The sequence below is a fragment of the Pungitius pungitius genome, chromosome 17 (genome assembly GCF_949316345.1).
Source record: "Pungitius pungitius chromosome 17, fPunPun2.1, whole genome shotgun sequence".
NCBI lineage: Eukaryota > Metazoa > Chordata > Actinopteri > Perciformes > Gasterosteidae > Pungitius > Pungitius pungitius.
In genome coordinates this window covers 18,310,910-18,327,704 of record NC_084916.1, presented here as the reverse complement: position 1 = coordinate 18,327,704, position 16,795 = coordinate 18,310,910, and the positions used below count along the sequence as shown (strand labels likewise).

Here is a 16,795-nt window from a genome sequence, read left to right as displayed (position 1 = left end):
TGTTATATATAACGAAAGCACGCGTGGTTCGGCCCCTCCGGTCCTCAACGAGTCTCACCGGAACCTCGCATCAATGTGGAGCTGGATTCGAATCGTTAAAAAAATGGATTAAACGTTAGGAGGTCATTTGACGATTCGAATCCAGCCCCACATTGATGCGAGGTTCCGGTGAGACTAGTCACATCTTAACTACCAATATATGCAACGTGCGACGCACGTTAGTGACGTCAGTCAGCAGTGACTACAAAGAAGCGTAGTCGACATATATCTGATTTTAGATGCCTGTATGTGTTTTTGCTGAGTCACAAACAACAAGGTTCAAAGTAAAACTTCATGGAAACGGCTGCTTCTTAACTATTTGAAACTATTTGACCCGATATTGGTATTGGGTCAATAATTTAAAAAAAGGATGACGTCACATTACGCAATGACGCACGGGCGGATATCAGCAGCGTCTCGTTGTGGCGGGTAAGTGGGTTTCTCATGCTCGGAACGGAACTTTTCCGGTAAACGGTTACGGTCCCCTAAAGAGAGCGTTAAACCGGAAAGTGATAGCTCGAGCCCGCTCACCGGCAACACCGGCGCCCGCTCCTGTAGCCTGTCTCATTCTAACGGCGTCAAGCTAGCTGGCTAGTAAGGTGTTAGCATGCTAGCTAGAGAGCAGACAGAATCATCAAAACAAGGTGATTCCGCTCTGAACTGGCGACGAGGAGCTAATACAAGCTAGCTGTTAGCCGGCACAAGCTAGTTGGAGATCATAACAATTGACTTAACGTTAATTCATGACGTTACCAACAGTTCTAATGTCTTTGTCAACAAATTACTAATCAAAGTCTTAAACCAAAGTACTAAAAAATGTAGTAATTACACACTCCACTCCACTTTATCAGGTCTACCTTGTTAGTAGAAGGTTGGAGCTCTTTGTTTTTCAGAGATGCCTTAATTCTTGGTGTTATACTTTAAACAAGGTGTTCGAAACATTCCTCAGATGTTGGTCCACGTTGACGTGACAGCGTCACACAGTTGCTCCAGGTTCAATCTCCCGTTCCACCGCATCCCAAAGGAGCTCCACTGGGTTGAGATGTGGTGACTTGGAGGCCTTTGGGTACAGTGGAGCACAAGATCTGAGCTTTGTGACACGGTGCACCAGGCTGCTGGAGATGGTACACTGTGGTCATTAAGGGATGGACCTTCATGTAGCCTTGCTCAGTGGTACTAAGGGGCGGGTTTAAATCCCAGTAGATCAGCAGTTTGTGACGTAGGAGCAGCCCGTCACTTAAAGTCACTTAAACCGTTGTACCCCGTTGTGATGCTCTCTTTGAGCTTCAGCAAGTTGTCTTCACCACGTCTACGTGCCTAAAGGCACAGAGTTGCTGCCATGGGATGGACTGATTAGCAATTTGTGTTAACAAGCGATTGAACATGTGTATCTACCAAAGTGGCTGGTGAGTGAGTATAACTATTAGTGCTGGGCAGAGATGAAAAAATGTAAATCAATTAATCCCATGATTTTCTGTGATTAATTGCCATATGTGCAAAATTCATTAATGATTGTGTTGCACACTTTTATTATTTATATTATTTAAAGTAATGTTTTAACAAGGTAACAGGCACTCTGTGTAAACGGTGTTAAACCACCTCCCAAAAAAAGAAATGCTGTTACCACAAGATGAAATTATTGCCAGTGTTAGTTAGTAAATTAATTCATGTGTTCTTATCATATTGACATCTGAGGACTATTTTATGATGCCACTGATCTGACATGTTGAATAGCTAAGTCATGTGATGTCATGGTCACCTCATTTTTTCAGGTCAGAGGTCATGTATCTCCACAATGAGCGCCGCACACAAACTCCTCCGCCTCAGCCCGTCCGCACGGAGCCACAGAGCGCCACGCTGCAGTCCTCCGCTCACCTCCCATGATGCTTTGTGTCGTCTAGCCGCTGCAGGGGGCGGGGCTCAGGAGGAGGGGCAGGGGGGGTACTTGCTGGTGGAGGAAGACACGACCGACTCCAGACTCATCATCACCATGGGTAACAAACACACCGATAGGCTTGTGTGTACGTCCCCTGTCTTTCTGGAGCAGTGTCTCATTTGGGAACGCAGCCTTTGAAAAAATACAACGTCGCTTACCAGCGTTACGTAACTTCAGTGATTTTATGAACTAATGTGATGTTATATCATATTATTCCCCTGCCTCTGGCTCACCTGCCTCCATCTTGAATAAATTAAATTGGCCCGCATTGCATGATGGGATATGCATGTCGGTAAAAGATCTGTTTGTCTCCTTCTCCCTGTCCTTGTCTGTCCCACAGAGGACAGGCCGGTGGAGTTGAAGGCAGCGAGGAGGAGAGCGGTGAGGAAGAGGAAGAAGAAGCTGACCCTGGAGGAAGAAGAGAAGGGCGGAGCCTCAGACAGCGAGGAGGAGGCAGGGGCCGAGGTGGAGATTGACAGGCAGCTGGACCAGTCACTAGAGACCAAGTCCAAACAGCACAACCTCACCACTGTGAACGTGAGAAACATCATCCATGTAAGTTCATCCCATCAGAAAGCAGTTCTACTATAATCACTATTAATATTATAATATACATGTCATGGACTCATTTGACCTTTGATCCACAGGAAGTGATCACCAATGAACATGTGGTGGCCATGATGAAAGCTGCAATCAACGAGACAGAGGCCGTCCCCGCCTTTGTGGGTCCTCCATCTGTCGTCCAATCAGAGCGCTCAGTTTGACTCAAACGTTCTGATTCTGTTATGTTTCTATTCTTCAGGAACCCAAAATGACTCGATCCAAGTTTAAAGAAGTAGTGGAGAAAGGCGTGGTGAGACATATCTGTCCGTCTATCTGTCTCTTTGCCTGTCTTTTTTTCTGTCTGTCCCCTTACTGGTCCACCTCTCCTCCTGTCCGTCTCTCAGGTGATTCCAGCCTGGAACATTTCTCCCATCAAGAAGACGAGTGACGTCAACAAGGTGAAACTTTCAATATTGAAAGTTATATTTAACATTTAACGCATTAGTCGTTTTTTGAAATGTTTATGGCGGATAAAACAATTATCAGCAATTAATTATTGTCCCGAAGAGTCAAATTCCAATAAAGTTGATTTTTAATAAAAAAATGTAGTTGTTGCCCAGTACAGATGAAGAAGCTCACCTTTACCCTTTAAATGAGATTGTGTTTGATTGATTACTGATTTACGACATCTTTGAGGACGCTGCGTCACGCTTCCGGTCCCACTGAAGCATTTTTTTAGCACCATCAAATGAAGCCGTTTCTCAAGTGTCTCTTTCTATCTTCAGGCTCCTCAGTTTGTGGATATCCATCTGGCTGAAGAAGACTCCTCTGATGAAGAGTACCACCCTGATGAGGAAGACGACGAGGAGGAGACAGCAGAAGATGTGAGGCTCGGCGCTGATTGGCTGCTGCACAGGTCCGTACTGACTATTGATTGTTGATGTGTCTGCAGACCTTTCAGGAGAGCGACATGGAGAGCTCCGCTTCTTCTCCCCGAGGAACTCGACTGAGCAGAGTGGAGGAGGACAGCTGCAGCCCCTGGCAGGTAATTCTACTTCCTGTGTCCTCATCAGCAAGGGTCTTTGTGATGTCACAATAACCGCCGTAAAACCCACCTCCCCTCTGTCACATGACAACACAGACTTCCCGGAGCCGCTTCAGACTGTTGAGGACAGAGTCTGTCTCAATGGGCCCGCCCCCTCCTCCCAAAGTCCCTCCAACCAAAGCGGTACCTGACACCACCTTCCTCGAGAAACTCCATGCTGTGGAGGAGGAACTGGCTGTGTGTGTAGAACCCTTCCAGGTACGACACTGACATGTACTGGTTAGGTCTTAAAGACGGGTCAGGAGAACTTCCAGACTGGACCGTTGTTGGCTTCTAAATTCTCTATCACTAGAAAAATAAGTTGTCTTTATGTTATTATGTGTTATTATGTGTCTGTCAGCCTCTGGCTGAGTCCGAGGTGGGTCTGATGGCGTACCGGACCCGGTCCAAACGTCCTCTACGTGACGTCCCACTCGGCCGCTTGGAGGCGGAGCTCCGAGCTCCCGACATCACACCTGACATGTACGAGTCTAGCTCCGCCCACGAGGACAGGGATTGGACTGATTGGCTGAGAGGCCTGATGACATCAGACATGGAAAACGAAGGTGTGTGTGAGTATATCAAAGAGCTGGGAGTAAGTAGTAAAGGCCACTACATGCTCAGACCTTTTCTTCTCTTCCAGAGGAGTGTGATGATGAAGATGATCCAGAGTACAACTTTCTGGCCGACACTGATGAACCTGATGTGGAGGATTACCGTGACGACAAGGCTGTCCGCATCACCAGTCAGTGAGACTCATGTCGTTCTCATCGAACGCTGGATCGCATCGTAATGTCATCGATTTGAATGATCTCACGTGAGATGACGCTGTGTTGTGGTGTCTGTGCTGCAGAGAAGGAGGTGAATGAGCTGATGGAGGAGCTGTTTGAAACGGTGAGTCTTCAGAGGAGTCACTGTAACAGCAGGCTGGGTCAGGTCCTGTAGAGCCCTAGGACCAGTCTTTAGAGTTTCACTGGGACCTCGATGTTCACGGCCCAGAAGGACATTCAAATATCCCAGAATACACCTGCGGCCTGGATGTTCACTTCATAGCCAATCAGCAGGCAGAGACAAACCATGTGACAACACAAAATGTCCAACAATCACAGAGATGAACACATCTGGGTTTCAGTTGAAAGAAGACCTTGCAGGGGGGCAGGATGTAGAAGATGAAGGCCATGAGGAGGAAGAGGAGGAGCCACCAGAAGAGTGTGTTCAAACACAGAAACATCAGGAGCACAACTCGTATGTAACACACAGCAACACGCTGAGACCCCCCCCGAACCTCTGCCCTCATCACAGAGGTCTAGGAGAGGAGGAGGAGGAGGAACCAATCACAGAGCTGCGTACAGTAAAGCAGCAGGTGGCGCTGATGAGAAAGAGGCGGGACCTTGGGCTGCCAACACACGTCCCAGAACCACACACCTTGAGGCTGAGCGGAGCGCAGAGGGGCCGCCTGCAGCAGCAGCTCCAGCAGGTGTGTGTGTGTGTGTGTGTGTGTGTGTGTGTGTGTGTGTGTGTGTGTGTGTGTGTGTGTGTGTGTGTGTGTGTGTGTGTGTGTGTGTGTGTGTGTGCACTGATAGTCTCTCTTCTCTGTCACTCAGCACGTCCAGCTGCTGACTCAGATTCACCTGCTGAGTTCGCCTGTGGTCAAATTGCAGAGTGAGGCTGAGACCACCAAACAGTTCTTGGTAACGCACACACACACACACACAGCAGGGTCACGGTGCGATCGGATTGGCTGACCTGGTCTCTCTCCTCAGTTTGAGTTGGAGCTATTGGCTCGGAGGGGTGAGCTGCTGATGTCTTCGTCACGTCTTGGGTTCTGCAGCGCCTTCAGAGCCCCGAACCTACAGGGAGCTCTGCAGCTACTGGAGGAGCTTCAGAAGACCCCCATCAGCTACCAGCAGCAGCTCCACCCGCCAGACTCCAGAGGACACAGTGAGTCCACCTGGAGTAGTGACCTCACGTCGTCTCACAACACCTGGTCTCATGCTTTCAGTCTCAGTTCACGTAGTTTCAGTCCCAATCGCTATGAAAGGAAATGTTGTTGTGTATCTTTGTGTAGTGCGGCGTTTCCCTGTTCTGCCTGCTGAACTCTCTTGGCTCTTTGCCACCCGTCCGGTCTTCTTGTACCCAGAGCTGTTGCCCTGTGCCAGCCTGGACCCAGACCTCTACTGCCCCCGCAGGACGGCTGCTTTCACTGCAGCGGAGGACTGGTACTCGCACGCACACAAACACTAGCGACTGACAGCAGCATAGCAGCACAGCTGTATTGATGTGTGTGTGTGTGTGTGTCGTCAGCCTCCTGGTCCTCGGCCTAAGGAACATGGAGGGGTCATGTGACCCGACCAAGCTGGTGTCTCAGTTTCTGCTGAGGAAGACCTTGGTCCAGGTCCGACGGAGAATCCTGCAGTGCTGCAGACCTGGTTCCCCCGACAACATTGTCAAGGTAACACGGACATAGAACCGCTGACTGGTCTCTGCTGGACTCTGAGTGACCCGATGGGCTCTGCAGGCCTTCAGGTATCAGCGGGTGCTGTGGCCGATGCTGGTGGCTTGCCGGCAGGTGGACCCGGGGAAGCAGCGCCCCCCAGTTGAGAGAGAGGAAGAGGCCATGCCCCTGTGGCTGATGGTACATCACTTCCTGTCTAATCATCATTTCAAAATAAAACTATTACCCCAATTAAAACCATAATGTCAAATACAATAATCTTAATAACGAAGGCTTCCCTTTCACAGAGAAGCCTTCCTGCCATCTTTGCCTCCATCAAAGACAACAGCCCGTCTGGCTCCGCCTCCAAGGCCCCGCCCCCCAGTCAGACTCACCTGACCCTCCTCCGCTCGTCGTCTGACACCTACAGCTTCCCCCCAGGGACCAGTTACCCCCCCCGCCTCCCCAAAAACCTTGACTTCCGGCGCATCGGCTTTGTGCTGCAGCACCCCCTCCCCCGAGCTCTCCCTCCCGCCTCTCTCCCTGACTCGACCCCCCTCACTGACCAACAGGTAGGCTCCTCCCCTCTCCCTGACCGAAAGGTAGGCTCCTCCCCTCTCCCTGACCGAAAGGTAGGCTCCTCCCCTCTCCCTGACCGAAAGGTAGGCTCCTCCCCTCTCCCTGACCAAAAGGTAGGCTCCTCCCCTCTCCCTGACCGAAAGGTAGGCTCCTCCCCTCTCCCTGACCGAAAGGTAGGCTCCTCCCCTCTCCCTGACCGAAAGGTAGGCTCCTCCCCTCCCCGAGCGCTCAGTCCTGGAATCCTTCTCTGCCGCCTCCTCCTGAGCAGGACTGATACCCCTGTTGTCATCGCCACCACCTCGCCAGTCTCCATGACGATCAAAGAGCGGATCAGAGGTCACTCTCGGACCCTTAGCAGCCTGAGGAGGAAGTCTGTTTCACCCGCTGAAGAACTGAATGAGAGAGGAGCAAGAAGGAGCGTTGAGGAGGCTGTAGTTACTCCTCCTGAAGGCCACGCCCCCTCTTGGGGTGAAGAGGAGGATGAGGAAGACACTGATGTCCTCCTGGTTCTCTCTGAATCATCACACAGCTCAACAGGAAGTGAACTCTCCATCAACCCAGAGGAGGCGGAGTCAGAGAGGGAACAGGAAGTGACACGGACGCCATCCGCAGCAAATAGGGTTAATGATGAGAGAGAGATGTCCTCAGATGAGTCCTTCCTTCTGCTTCAGGTCTGAATGAATACGATCTCATACCTCACTCCAAAACAGATGTTAGGATGTTGATGATGTTCGTGTGTGTGTGTGTGCAGGAGGCTTCAGAGGATGAAGAGGACCAGAAGCGGACAGAAGAAGACGAGGTGTTTGCTGAGGACTATCTGCTCAGAGTGAGACCGGTTTTACTAAGCTTTTGTGTGTCTGTGTCTTTTGACTTGTCCTGACTTCCTGTTACCTGTGCAGGTGTGTGAGGCGGTGCAGGCTTGTCCCGGTGTGTTGGAGCAGCTGCTGCAGGTGTTTGATTGCTGCTCGTCCTCTGCAGAGCGTCTCTTCGGTGGACTGAGCCGTGTCCTTCACCCGTGGCCTCAGCTGCTCAGAGACTTTGCTGCCTTCCTGAACCGAAGGCAGGCTCGCTGCTGCGGACTGGTCGGTGACGTGGCTTTGACATCACTGTGACATCACAGCGCCCTGCAGACCCGACGCGCCTTCACTCTTCTTCTGTGGTTTGTTCTGCAGCTGACGGAGCAGCGACTGTTTGAACGCAGCCGGAGGTTCCTGCGGCTGCTGAGGCGGAGCCTTGGAGAAAACTCCCATCAGTTCCAGCAGTTGGTTTCGGTGCTGCAGGGAAGCTCCGCCCCCTCACCTGAGGACATGGTCCAGGTGAGGGGGCGGAAGAACGTTAGACCTCAATGAACCGAAGTGGTTACTGAATCCATTCTGCTCCCAGATCTCGTCGCTCCTCGGACAACACGCCGACCTACACCGGGAATTCTGGGAGTTTTTCCAGCAGCTTCACGACTCCGAGACAGATTTCGTGTCCCAGAATGCTCCTTTCCGCCGCCACAGGAAGAGCATCGAGCATCGGATGCCTGTAGAGGCAGAGCGACCGGTCGGCGCCAAAAACATGTTGCTGACGTCGACGGGAGAGAAAGTGGTCGTGTGGACGCGGTGAGAAAATGTTTCATCTACTAATCAATCACGCAGTTTGAAATTCATTAATGGAACAGTGGTGTCCTCTGCAGGGTAGATGTTGAGAGAAGGTAGCTCCTCTTGGGAGGGGGGGAATCGGTCTGCTCACTTTGTTGGTTTCACTTGTGATGCAGGAGTTTGTCTCCATCTTTCCTCTCGCTCTCTGATCGAAATGCTGCAGCGTTTAACTTCCGACACACAGGAAGTAAATAAAGTTGCGTTAACTGCATAAAAATATTTTATTGCATTAATCATTATTTGCATAGATGAACGCATTAATTATCAGTGATCCATCACACATAATCAATCATCTTCCTTTATTGATTCTGTCTGTTTAACATGGTTTCTACAAGTGAAGCCAGAATGAGTAACAGCATTTCAATGTCCACGTAGAGTGTGTATATCAACACATCCATTTACAGGACAAATATCTGTTCTCTGGTTGCTGTGACAACAGGACGTGATTGGCTTTAGTTTAACTCTGACCTTTGACCTCCTTCTGCAGCGAGGCAGACCGCGCCATCCTGACAGCCTGTCAGCAGAGAGGAGCCAATCGTAAAACATTCAGGCAGGTCTCCACCCAGCTGGGAAACAAGACCGCCCGACAGGTGAGAGGGGCGGGGCTTCACTGCCCAGGTGTCCCTTCATATGAGTTTTAAGATGTTAATGAAAACATGATTCCTCCAGGTGAGCCATCGTTTCTTAGACCTGATGAATCTCTTCCACTCCGCCAACGTACAAAAGTCCACTTCATGTTCCTGAGAGGGAAAGCCAATCAGCAGATAAGAAGCCGACCAAAAGCATCGCATTGAAGAGCTGACATCGGATGTCCTTCATCGTGAAGTTCTTCAGGATGTTTCATCCCCTAGAACGTGGATCCAATCGAACTCATTGGATGCTTCTGGGTGTTCTAGAACTTGTTTGAGAAGAAGAAGAAGAACATCTGGACCATAGACCAGTACAGCCGAGGCCTCTTTATTTATATCTCATCATTATTTATTCTGTATCTTCTCACCGCTGAGTCAGGGGACAGGGTGACTTTGAGGATGGGAGGTGTGGCCTCAGGCAGGGGGGGGGGGGGGTCACTGTGAGTGTTTGAGGCCTCACGTAGTTAGGTGGCGCAGTTTTTACATTAAGTTGATGTTTACAGAAATAATTTAATACTGAAGAGGGTTTAGTCTTCCTATGATGCACCTGGGTTTAACTGAATAATTCCAAGTTTCCAGCGGCCTTAATGAACGTTTTACATATTTATTCATATTGAATGTGAATGATACTTCAATAAATCCTTCTTACATGTTTCCCACTGATTTTGTCATTAATAGATTAAATGTTATCTTATTCCACTGTATCATATAAACACTAGTTACCCACCTTAATGTTAATGATAATTAATCTAGGTTTAGGGTTGAGAGTTTAATGAAAGTTAATCATTTTTAATACTCTCAAATTAGTCCAGATTATATTTTTATATTATTGTTAGCCTACATGTTTAAGATTGTCTTCATGTAAAATTGCAAAAACATTAAGATGATAAAATATTGCATTGCACGTGTCTGTTAGATTAGTGTTTATTGATGACGTGACGTGTAACTGCTGTAGACCAATCACAAAACATCTCCACTACTTTTTCTTCAGGTGCCGCCTTCCGTTTACAGCTGAGCGCTGGCTACCGGAAACGGTGCTTCTGCCATTATAGTTAAGGAGAATATTGTGGTCGTATTCAATTAGGATGATTAAGAGTCACTTGCATAAATTAGCTTAACAATATGACCATTTTATTATCATTTTAATAAGTCGATCATTTCTCTGCCGATGGACGGTGAAATACTCCGCTTTACAGACTACGTATTTTATTTTGGAATCAGGTACCGGAAGAGTCGTTGACAGACTGTCTTTTATTTTGGAATCTGGTGCCGGAAGGGTCGTGGCCTCTATTGACGCTGAGTATAGCGCGGAGGTTCTGAGATAATCGGCCGAGATAATTAGTCCAGATTATATTTTTATATTATTGTTAGCCTACATGTTTAAGATTGTCTTCATGTAAAATTGCAAAAACATTAAGATGATAAAATATTGCATTGCACGTGTCTGTTAGATTAGTGTTTATTGATGACGTGACGTGTAACTGCTGTAGACCAATCACAAAACATCTCCACTACTTTTTCTTCAGGTGCCGCCTTCCGTTTACAGCTGAGCGCTGGCTACCGGAAACGGTGCTTCTGCCATTATAGTTAAGGAGAATATTGTGGTCGTATTCAATTAGGATGATTAAGAGTCACTTGCATAAATTAGCTTAACAATATGACCATTTTATTATCATTTTAATAAGTCGATCATTTCTCTGCCGATGGACGGTGAAATACTCCGCTTTACAGACTACGTATTTTATTTTGGAATCAGGTACCGGAAGAGTCGTTGACAGACTGTCTTTTATTTTGGAATCTGGTGCCGGAAGGGTCGTGGCCTCTATTGACGCTGAGTATAGCGCGGAGGTTCTGAGATAATCGGCCGAGATAATTGTTTCCATCCATAATATTCATCGTTTGACCGCAAAATGGCGGCCGCAGTCACGCTCGCGCTGTTGTCCTGTTTTCCCGCCGCTGTGTCCGCGCGCAGGGACGTGCTCGCGCTCGGTGACGCAGACTTCGACTACCTGGCAACGGGCTACGAGACCATGCTGGTGAAATTCTACGCTCCATGGTAACGGGATGGTTAGCTTAAGCATTGCTAGCGCTAGCTCGTGAGCAGATATATCATGACGTAGATGATGACGCGTATTAATCTATACATCCTCCATCAATCCTTCCTTCGTTCCTATCGCATCGTTTCTCCCTGTTTCCTCCCTCCTGGCCTCCCTTCCTGTTTTGTCGCATCCTTCCTTCCTCCCTTCCTCTCCTTCACTCAGGTGTGGACATTGTAAGAAATTAGCTCCAGAGTTTGAGAAAGCAGCGACCAGACTGAAGGGAACTGTCCAGCTAGCTAAGGTAACGGCATCATCATCTTCACCTTCATCTTCATCATCAACATCACTATTATCTTCTTCATCATGTTACCATATTCATCATTAAAACACATGGGTCACATAGTGTTGACATCATTCACTAACTTCCCAGCAGATGACACTTTTGGGAAGTATGTGACCCCTGTCTTACCTGTGTCTCCTTCTCCCCTGTCACTTCCTGTCTTACCTGTGTCTCCTTCTCCCCTGTCACTTCCTGTCTTACCTGTGTCTCCTTCTCCCCTGTCACTTCCTGTCTTACCTGTGTCTCCTTCTCCCCTGTCACTTCCTGTCTTACCTGTGTCTTTTCTCACCTGTCTCTTCCCATCACTTCCTGTCTCCCCTTGTCTTGTGTCTCAGGTGGACTGTACAGCTCATTCAGAGACCTGTGCTCGTTTCGGGGTGTCTGGTTATCCCACCCTGAAGATCTTCAGGAACGGAAGAGACTCGTCTCCCTACGACGGACCTCGCAGCGCAGGTATGAGGACACCTTCATCGCGTCCTTACAGTCCACCAATGACGGCTTGTATCAGTGGTCAGATTTACGGATTCCTTCCGACTAAAACTCTTCAAACTGATTCAGAAAATCTTTGTTTTAATAATGGCGGAATGATGCTCTGAAATGTGACTCTGGAAAGGATGCAGTCAGCAGACCAATCAGGCTGCAGGCTGCGAGAGGCTCACGTAGCTTTTGACCCTAGTTTAGAATAATTAGTCAGGTTCACTGAACAGGTGTTTGTCTTCTGTATGTGTTCAGATGGGATCTATCACTACATGAAGAAGCAGACTGGACCAGACTCCATTCATCTGAAAAGTGAAGAAGACCTCCAGACCTTCACCAACCACTATGATGCCAGCGTTGTAGGTCCGTCACATGTCATGCACTCGTTCCTGCTGTTACTTGATGTCACCTGACCTGTATTGTATGATGTAGTGTGACTTTATGTGACATTCCATATCATAACAAGTCATGCTAAGCTACGTAGCACCTTCAGTGGTGTGACGTTCAATGAGCCAGTGTATCCGTCTCAGGTGTTTTTTCAGGGGGAGACGGATCTCAGCTGCCAGAGTTCCTGAGAGCTGCAGCTCTGCTGAGAGGACAGTTCAGATTTGCTCACTCTGCTGATGTAAAGCTGGGGGAGAGGCACGGAGTAAAGTCTGAGTGAGTAAAAACAGCAGGTGGAAACTGCACAGGTGACTCGCTCCAGAACTTTAACAGGCCTTGAACTCCTCCAAAGCTCTTTGCTTGTGTCATGTTCTGACGTCACATCACCTGTTGCTTATGTGAACTAATGTATTTTACAGGGGTGTGTTGTTGTTCAGACCTCCCAGACTCTCCAATAAGTTTGAGGAGAGTGTCGTAGTCTTCAAGGATTTCCTCACCATCGGGTCCTTGAGACGCTTTATAAGAGATAACATGTAAGACTCTCTCAATCACCTAATTAATCAATTACAGCAGCATCTGTTGGCTACCTCAGGCTCTACTTGTCTGTCTGCAGTCATGGTCTGTGTCCTCACATGACGCTGGAGAACAGGGACGCTCTAAGAGTTCGTGACCTGCTAACAGCGTACTACGACCTTGATTACCATCGTAACATCCAAGGGTCAAACTATTGGAGAAACAGGTAACACGCCTGTATACAGGAAACACATCTGTATACAGGAAACACGCATCCACAGGTAACACACCTGTATACAGGAAACACGCATCCACAGGTAACACACCTGTATACAGGAAACACGCATCCACAGGTAACACACCTGTATACAGGAAACACGCATCCACAGGTAACACACCTGTATACAGGAAACACGCATCCACAGGTAACACACCTGTATACAGGAAACACGCATCCACAGGTAACACACCTGTATACAGGAAACACACCTGTATACAGGTAACACACCTGTATACAGGAAACATGCGTACATTTACACAATCTGGACTACTTATGCTTTTGTAGTTGAGCCTCGTTGTTTGTATCTCGTTGCCAGGGTGATGAAGATGGCGTCTACATTTTCTGGCCGTGGCCTGACATTCTCCGTAGCCAATAAGAAGGACTTCCTGTTCGAGCTGGAGGAAGACTTTGGCCTGGGGACATCCGACGGGGGGGGGCTGCCGTTCGTCACTATCCGGACCAAACTGGGCCACAAGTACACCATGAGAGAGGAGTTCACGTACGTAACTGGGCCAAACCAGGCCAAACAATACACTGAGATCAGGAGACATTTGCAGCTCTTTCTACAGGTCATTGATTATTGTCTTTCAGGAGAGATGGTCAGTCCTTGCAGAGGTTTCTAGACGATTACTTTGCAGGTCGACTTAAACGTTATATTAAGTCTGAACCGATACCTGAAAGAAACACTGATGCTGTCAAGGTGAGAATAATACTTTCATCCAGACATCACCCAGTGGCAGAAGAGAAAGTGGGAGATGTATTCTGTCTCTGTGACTCTGTTGGGGGGGTTTGGGGGGGACAGTCCAGCCAATGGTCTGCAGAAGTGTCGTGTGTGGGGAAAAAAACATATAATATGCCGAATTTTTCAAGGGGAGGGGAGTCGTTTGATGTGAAGTGGACGGAGACGTCTGACCTCCGTGTTGCAGGTGGTTGTTGCCGAGTCTTTCGACGACGTCGTCAATGATCGCGAGAAAGATGTTTTGATCCAGTTTTACTCTCGGTCCTGTTCACACTGCAAGAAACTGGAGCCGGTCTACAGAGAGCTTGCTGAGACGGTAGGTCATCATCATCATCATCATCATCATCATCATCATCTGGAATCTGTGGGTCCACATTTCCCATCAGCTCTGTTGCTTCCCCTACTGATCACGGAGCGGAGATGTAGTGGATCGATGAATCTGATCTATGGTGCTACTAGATTGCTCCAAACTGGCAGAACAAGGGACTATATTAGTTATATTAGTACATTGATTAAAGCCGGGGGATTTTTCATTGCCTCCCAGGCCTGTTTCACCCATAATAGAAGTAATAGAAGTGGTTATTTATCAACTTTTTCATATTTCTATCATAAGCTCTGAGTGATCAGTGGACGGACCTATAATACATCAGCCTCTGTTGCCATGGTAATCTCCCGGATAAGAAGTGAACCTGACTCTGAACTCCCCCTTGTCCTCAGCTGTCCTCTGACCCGAACATCATCGTTGCCAAGATGAACGCAGGCGACAACGACGTCCCTCTGGGATACGACGTCCAGGGGTGAGAGCGGGTCTCCATCACGATTCAGTGTGACGATACCAAATGCTCACCGTCTCCGGTTCTGTGCCTGCAGGTACCCAACAATCTACCTGGCTGCTGTGGGGAAGAAGGAGGAGCCAATCCGATACGAGGTGAGGACACACACGCATGCAACCAGCTGCCTGGCTGCTCTGTGGAGGAAGGAGACAATGGCTGGAGAGGTTAGGAGAGGTCACGAGGAGTTAGGAAAAGACCCTGCAGTGTTTAGGGATGGACTCCACTTCCACTGAGCGGCGTGGTTGTGATGGAGGAGATGCATGTTGGTGACGTCACTCTGCAGCAGCTACAAAGAAGCCTCTGAGATGCCTTCATGTGTCGTTAGTGTGACTCATCTTCAAAGGAGAACTTGATTAACATACATTCATGTTAGCGGTTCTTCACATGATGCCGTTTCTACGCCATGATCGTTATTTCTCCTAAACAGATCAACGATACGTCGCTATTTAAATATTGCCGCCGCAAGGAATTGTGGGACGTAATTATCTCCCTTCCTTTGTCAAAGGGTGGTCAGTGGTTCCTTGCTAAAGGACGCATTAAGGCTCCTTATCATGCTGTTATCATGGCGCCACTGCTTCACTTGATGACCCTCAGTGAGGAACCTTCCTCACAACATTTGAATCCAGCCAATCGGTGTGCTGATGAGTCTTTGTGAGAATGACGTTACTGATCATTGTGTCCTCAGGGTGGACGAGAGCTCAAAGACTTCCTGAAGTTTCTGAAGAGCGAGTTGAGACCTCGGCGGGTTGTTGGTGGACTGAAGAATGAACTCTGACAGCTTTTCTTCCAACAATCAGATTCCTCCGTTAACACGACGTCTTCAATGACATCACCACCCTGATCGCTTGTGTTTATCATTTTATCCATATTTACAAGTTTACAGTTCAAGTTTTTCTTGAAAGATTTTAAAGGGGTTAAAGAGGAAAAAGTGACAATACGACTTGTTTCACAAAGCTGATAATAATTGATCAGTTTGTTAATTTTCTAAATAAGGTGATTTGTTTGTATTTGTGAAAAGTGTTTTGAGAAATAAACATCTTCCTCTGGTGGACATTCATAAAACCTTCAATGTTTTCTAATCGATGATTAGAATTCTGTTTATTCCTCATGTTTAAAGTTATTCATTGCCTCAGTTGTAATGACTTAACATTTTTTATGTCTATCAATGATTTACTTTTTTTGTTACCTATTTTTATTCATAAGTATTTATGTGTTTATTTTCATCTTTATATTTATTGATGTGGTTTTATCATTTTTATATTTATTGAACTGTTTTTATTAATTTAATTTGTCATATTTATTTGGTTCATATTTATTTCCCTTGTGTGTTTTTGTACATTTAAGTAATAAACTGATGAGAATATTTAAATACACCTGTAATAGTGTCTATTGTTTAATATCATATTTAGCCTTCTCTTAATGTAGAATCTCATATGTACAATTCGTATAAAAAAATTCTACACCAAATGCCAGGTTGTTGTAGAACTTTTTCCACCTTTAAAGTACCGTCTATCGCTCCTGACCTTCGTTCCTCATTCACTCTTCTGTTATCTGGCTGTTTCCAACTCTCTGAAGAAACTCACTACAGACCAGTATCTCTTCTTCCTTTTCTGTCCAAAACTCTGAACTATCTTCGACCAACTCTCCTCCTACCTCCACTGTAACAACCTCCTTGACCTCCACCAGTCAGGCTTCAAGGCCATTCCACAGAAACTGCTCTCCACGCTGCTAGAGCCGCCTCTCTCTCCTCTGTCCTCGTCCTTCTGGACCTGCAGCATTCAACAGAGTAAACCACCAGATCCTTATCTCCTCCCTTCAGGAACTTGGTGTCTCAGACTCTGTTCTCTCTCTTCTCTCGTCCTACCTTGATAGCCGCACCTACAGGGTACCTTGGAGAAGATCTGTGTCGGAACCTTGTCCTCTTACTACTGGAGTTCCTCAGGGTTCTGTCCTGGGTCATCTTCTCCATCTACACCAACTCTCTCAGCTCAGTCATTTGCTCACATGGTTTCTCCTACCACAGCTACGCCAATGACACCCAACTAATTCTCTCCTTCCCTCACATGGAGCTCTGCCTCTCTGACATCTCTCAATGGATCTCCACTCACCACCTGAAGATCAACCCTGACCAAAGACTCGGAAAAGACTCTTCCACCAAGAACCTGACTGTTAACTTTGGCAACTCCGTGTTAACATCCACTCTGACTGCTAGAACCTCGATGCCTGACCCCCAACATCACAGCGACATCACGATCCTGTAGGTCCACGCTCTACAACATCAGGAGAACATGACCCATTCTCAC

General features: G+C 47.6%; 2 protein-coding genes across 5 annotated transcripts; both read left to right on the top strand.

The window, feature by feature from the left end:
- Window positions 1–216: 216 nt before the first annotated feature.
- Window positions 217–9,550, top strand: gon4la (gon-4 like a). 4 transcript variants are annotated; one of them, XM_037474783.2, is made up of 26 exons: window positions 477–683; window positions 1,812–2,033; window positions 2,316–2,530; window positions 2,623–2,697; window positions 2,778–2,828; window positions 2,923–2,976; window positions 3,304–3,402; window positions 3,471–3,563; window positions 3,660–3,821; window positions 3,964–4,168; window positions 4,246–4,347; window positions 4,456–4,496; window positions 4,735–4,811; window positions 4,905–5,079; window positions 5,207–5,293; window positions 5,366–5,543; window positions 5,671–5,821; window positions 5,907–6,054; window positions 6,121–6,237; window positions 6,345–7,286; window positions 7,367–7,441; window positions 7,515–7,697; window positions 7,788–7,931; window positions 7,999–8,219; window positions 8,746–8,848; window positions 8,928–9,550. In XM_037474783.2, exons 1-26 carry the CDS (start codon window positions 647–649, stop codon window positions 9,000–9,002), a joined length of 4,032 nt encoding a protein of 1,343 aa, XP_037330680.2. In that variant the 5' UTR covers window positions 477–646; the 3' UTR covers window positions 9,003–9,550. The 4 variants fall into 4 exon arrangements, with proteins under 4 accessions (XP_037330679.2, XP_037330680.2, XP_037330675.2 ...); XM_037474782.2 differs by lacking the exon at window positions 477–683 and adding an exon at window positions 217–468 and having other exon boundaries at window positions 4,735–5,079; XM_037474778.2 differs by having other exon boundaries at window positions 4,735–5,079.
- Window positions 9,551–10,496: 946 nt separating this feature from the next.
- On the top strand, window positions 10,497–15,900 carry LOC119219679 (protein disulfide-isomerase A3). The gene is made up of 13 exons (XM_037475013.2): window positions 10,497–10,943; window positions 11,149–11,227; window positions 11,602–11,719; window positions 11,999–12,106; window positions 12,274–12,403; window positions 12,547–12,660; window positions 12,741–12,866; window positions 13,237–13,419; window positions 13,512–13,620; window positions 13,847–13,975; window positions 14,377–14,456; window positions 14,530–14,587; window positions 15,178–15,900. Exons 1-13 carry the CDS (start codon window positions 10,798–10,800, stop codon window positions 15,265–15,267), a joined length of 1,470 nt encoding a protein of 489 aa, XP_037330910.2. The 5' UTR covers window positions 10,497–10,797; the 3' UTR covers window positions 15,268–15,900.
- The last annotated feature ends 895 nt before the right edge of the window (window positions 15,901–16,795 follow it).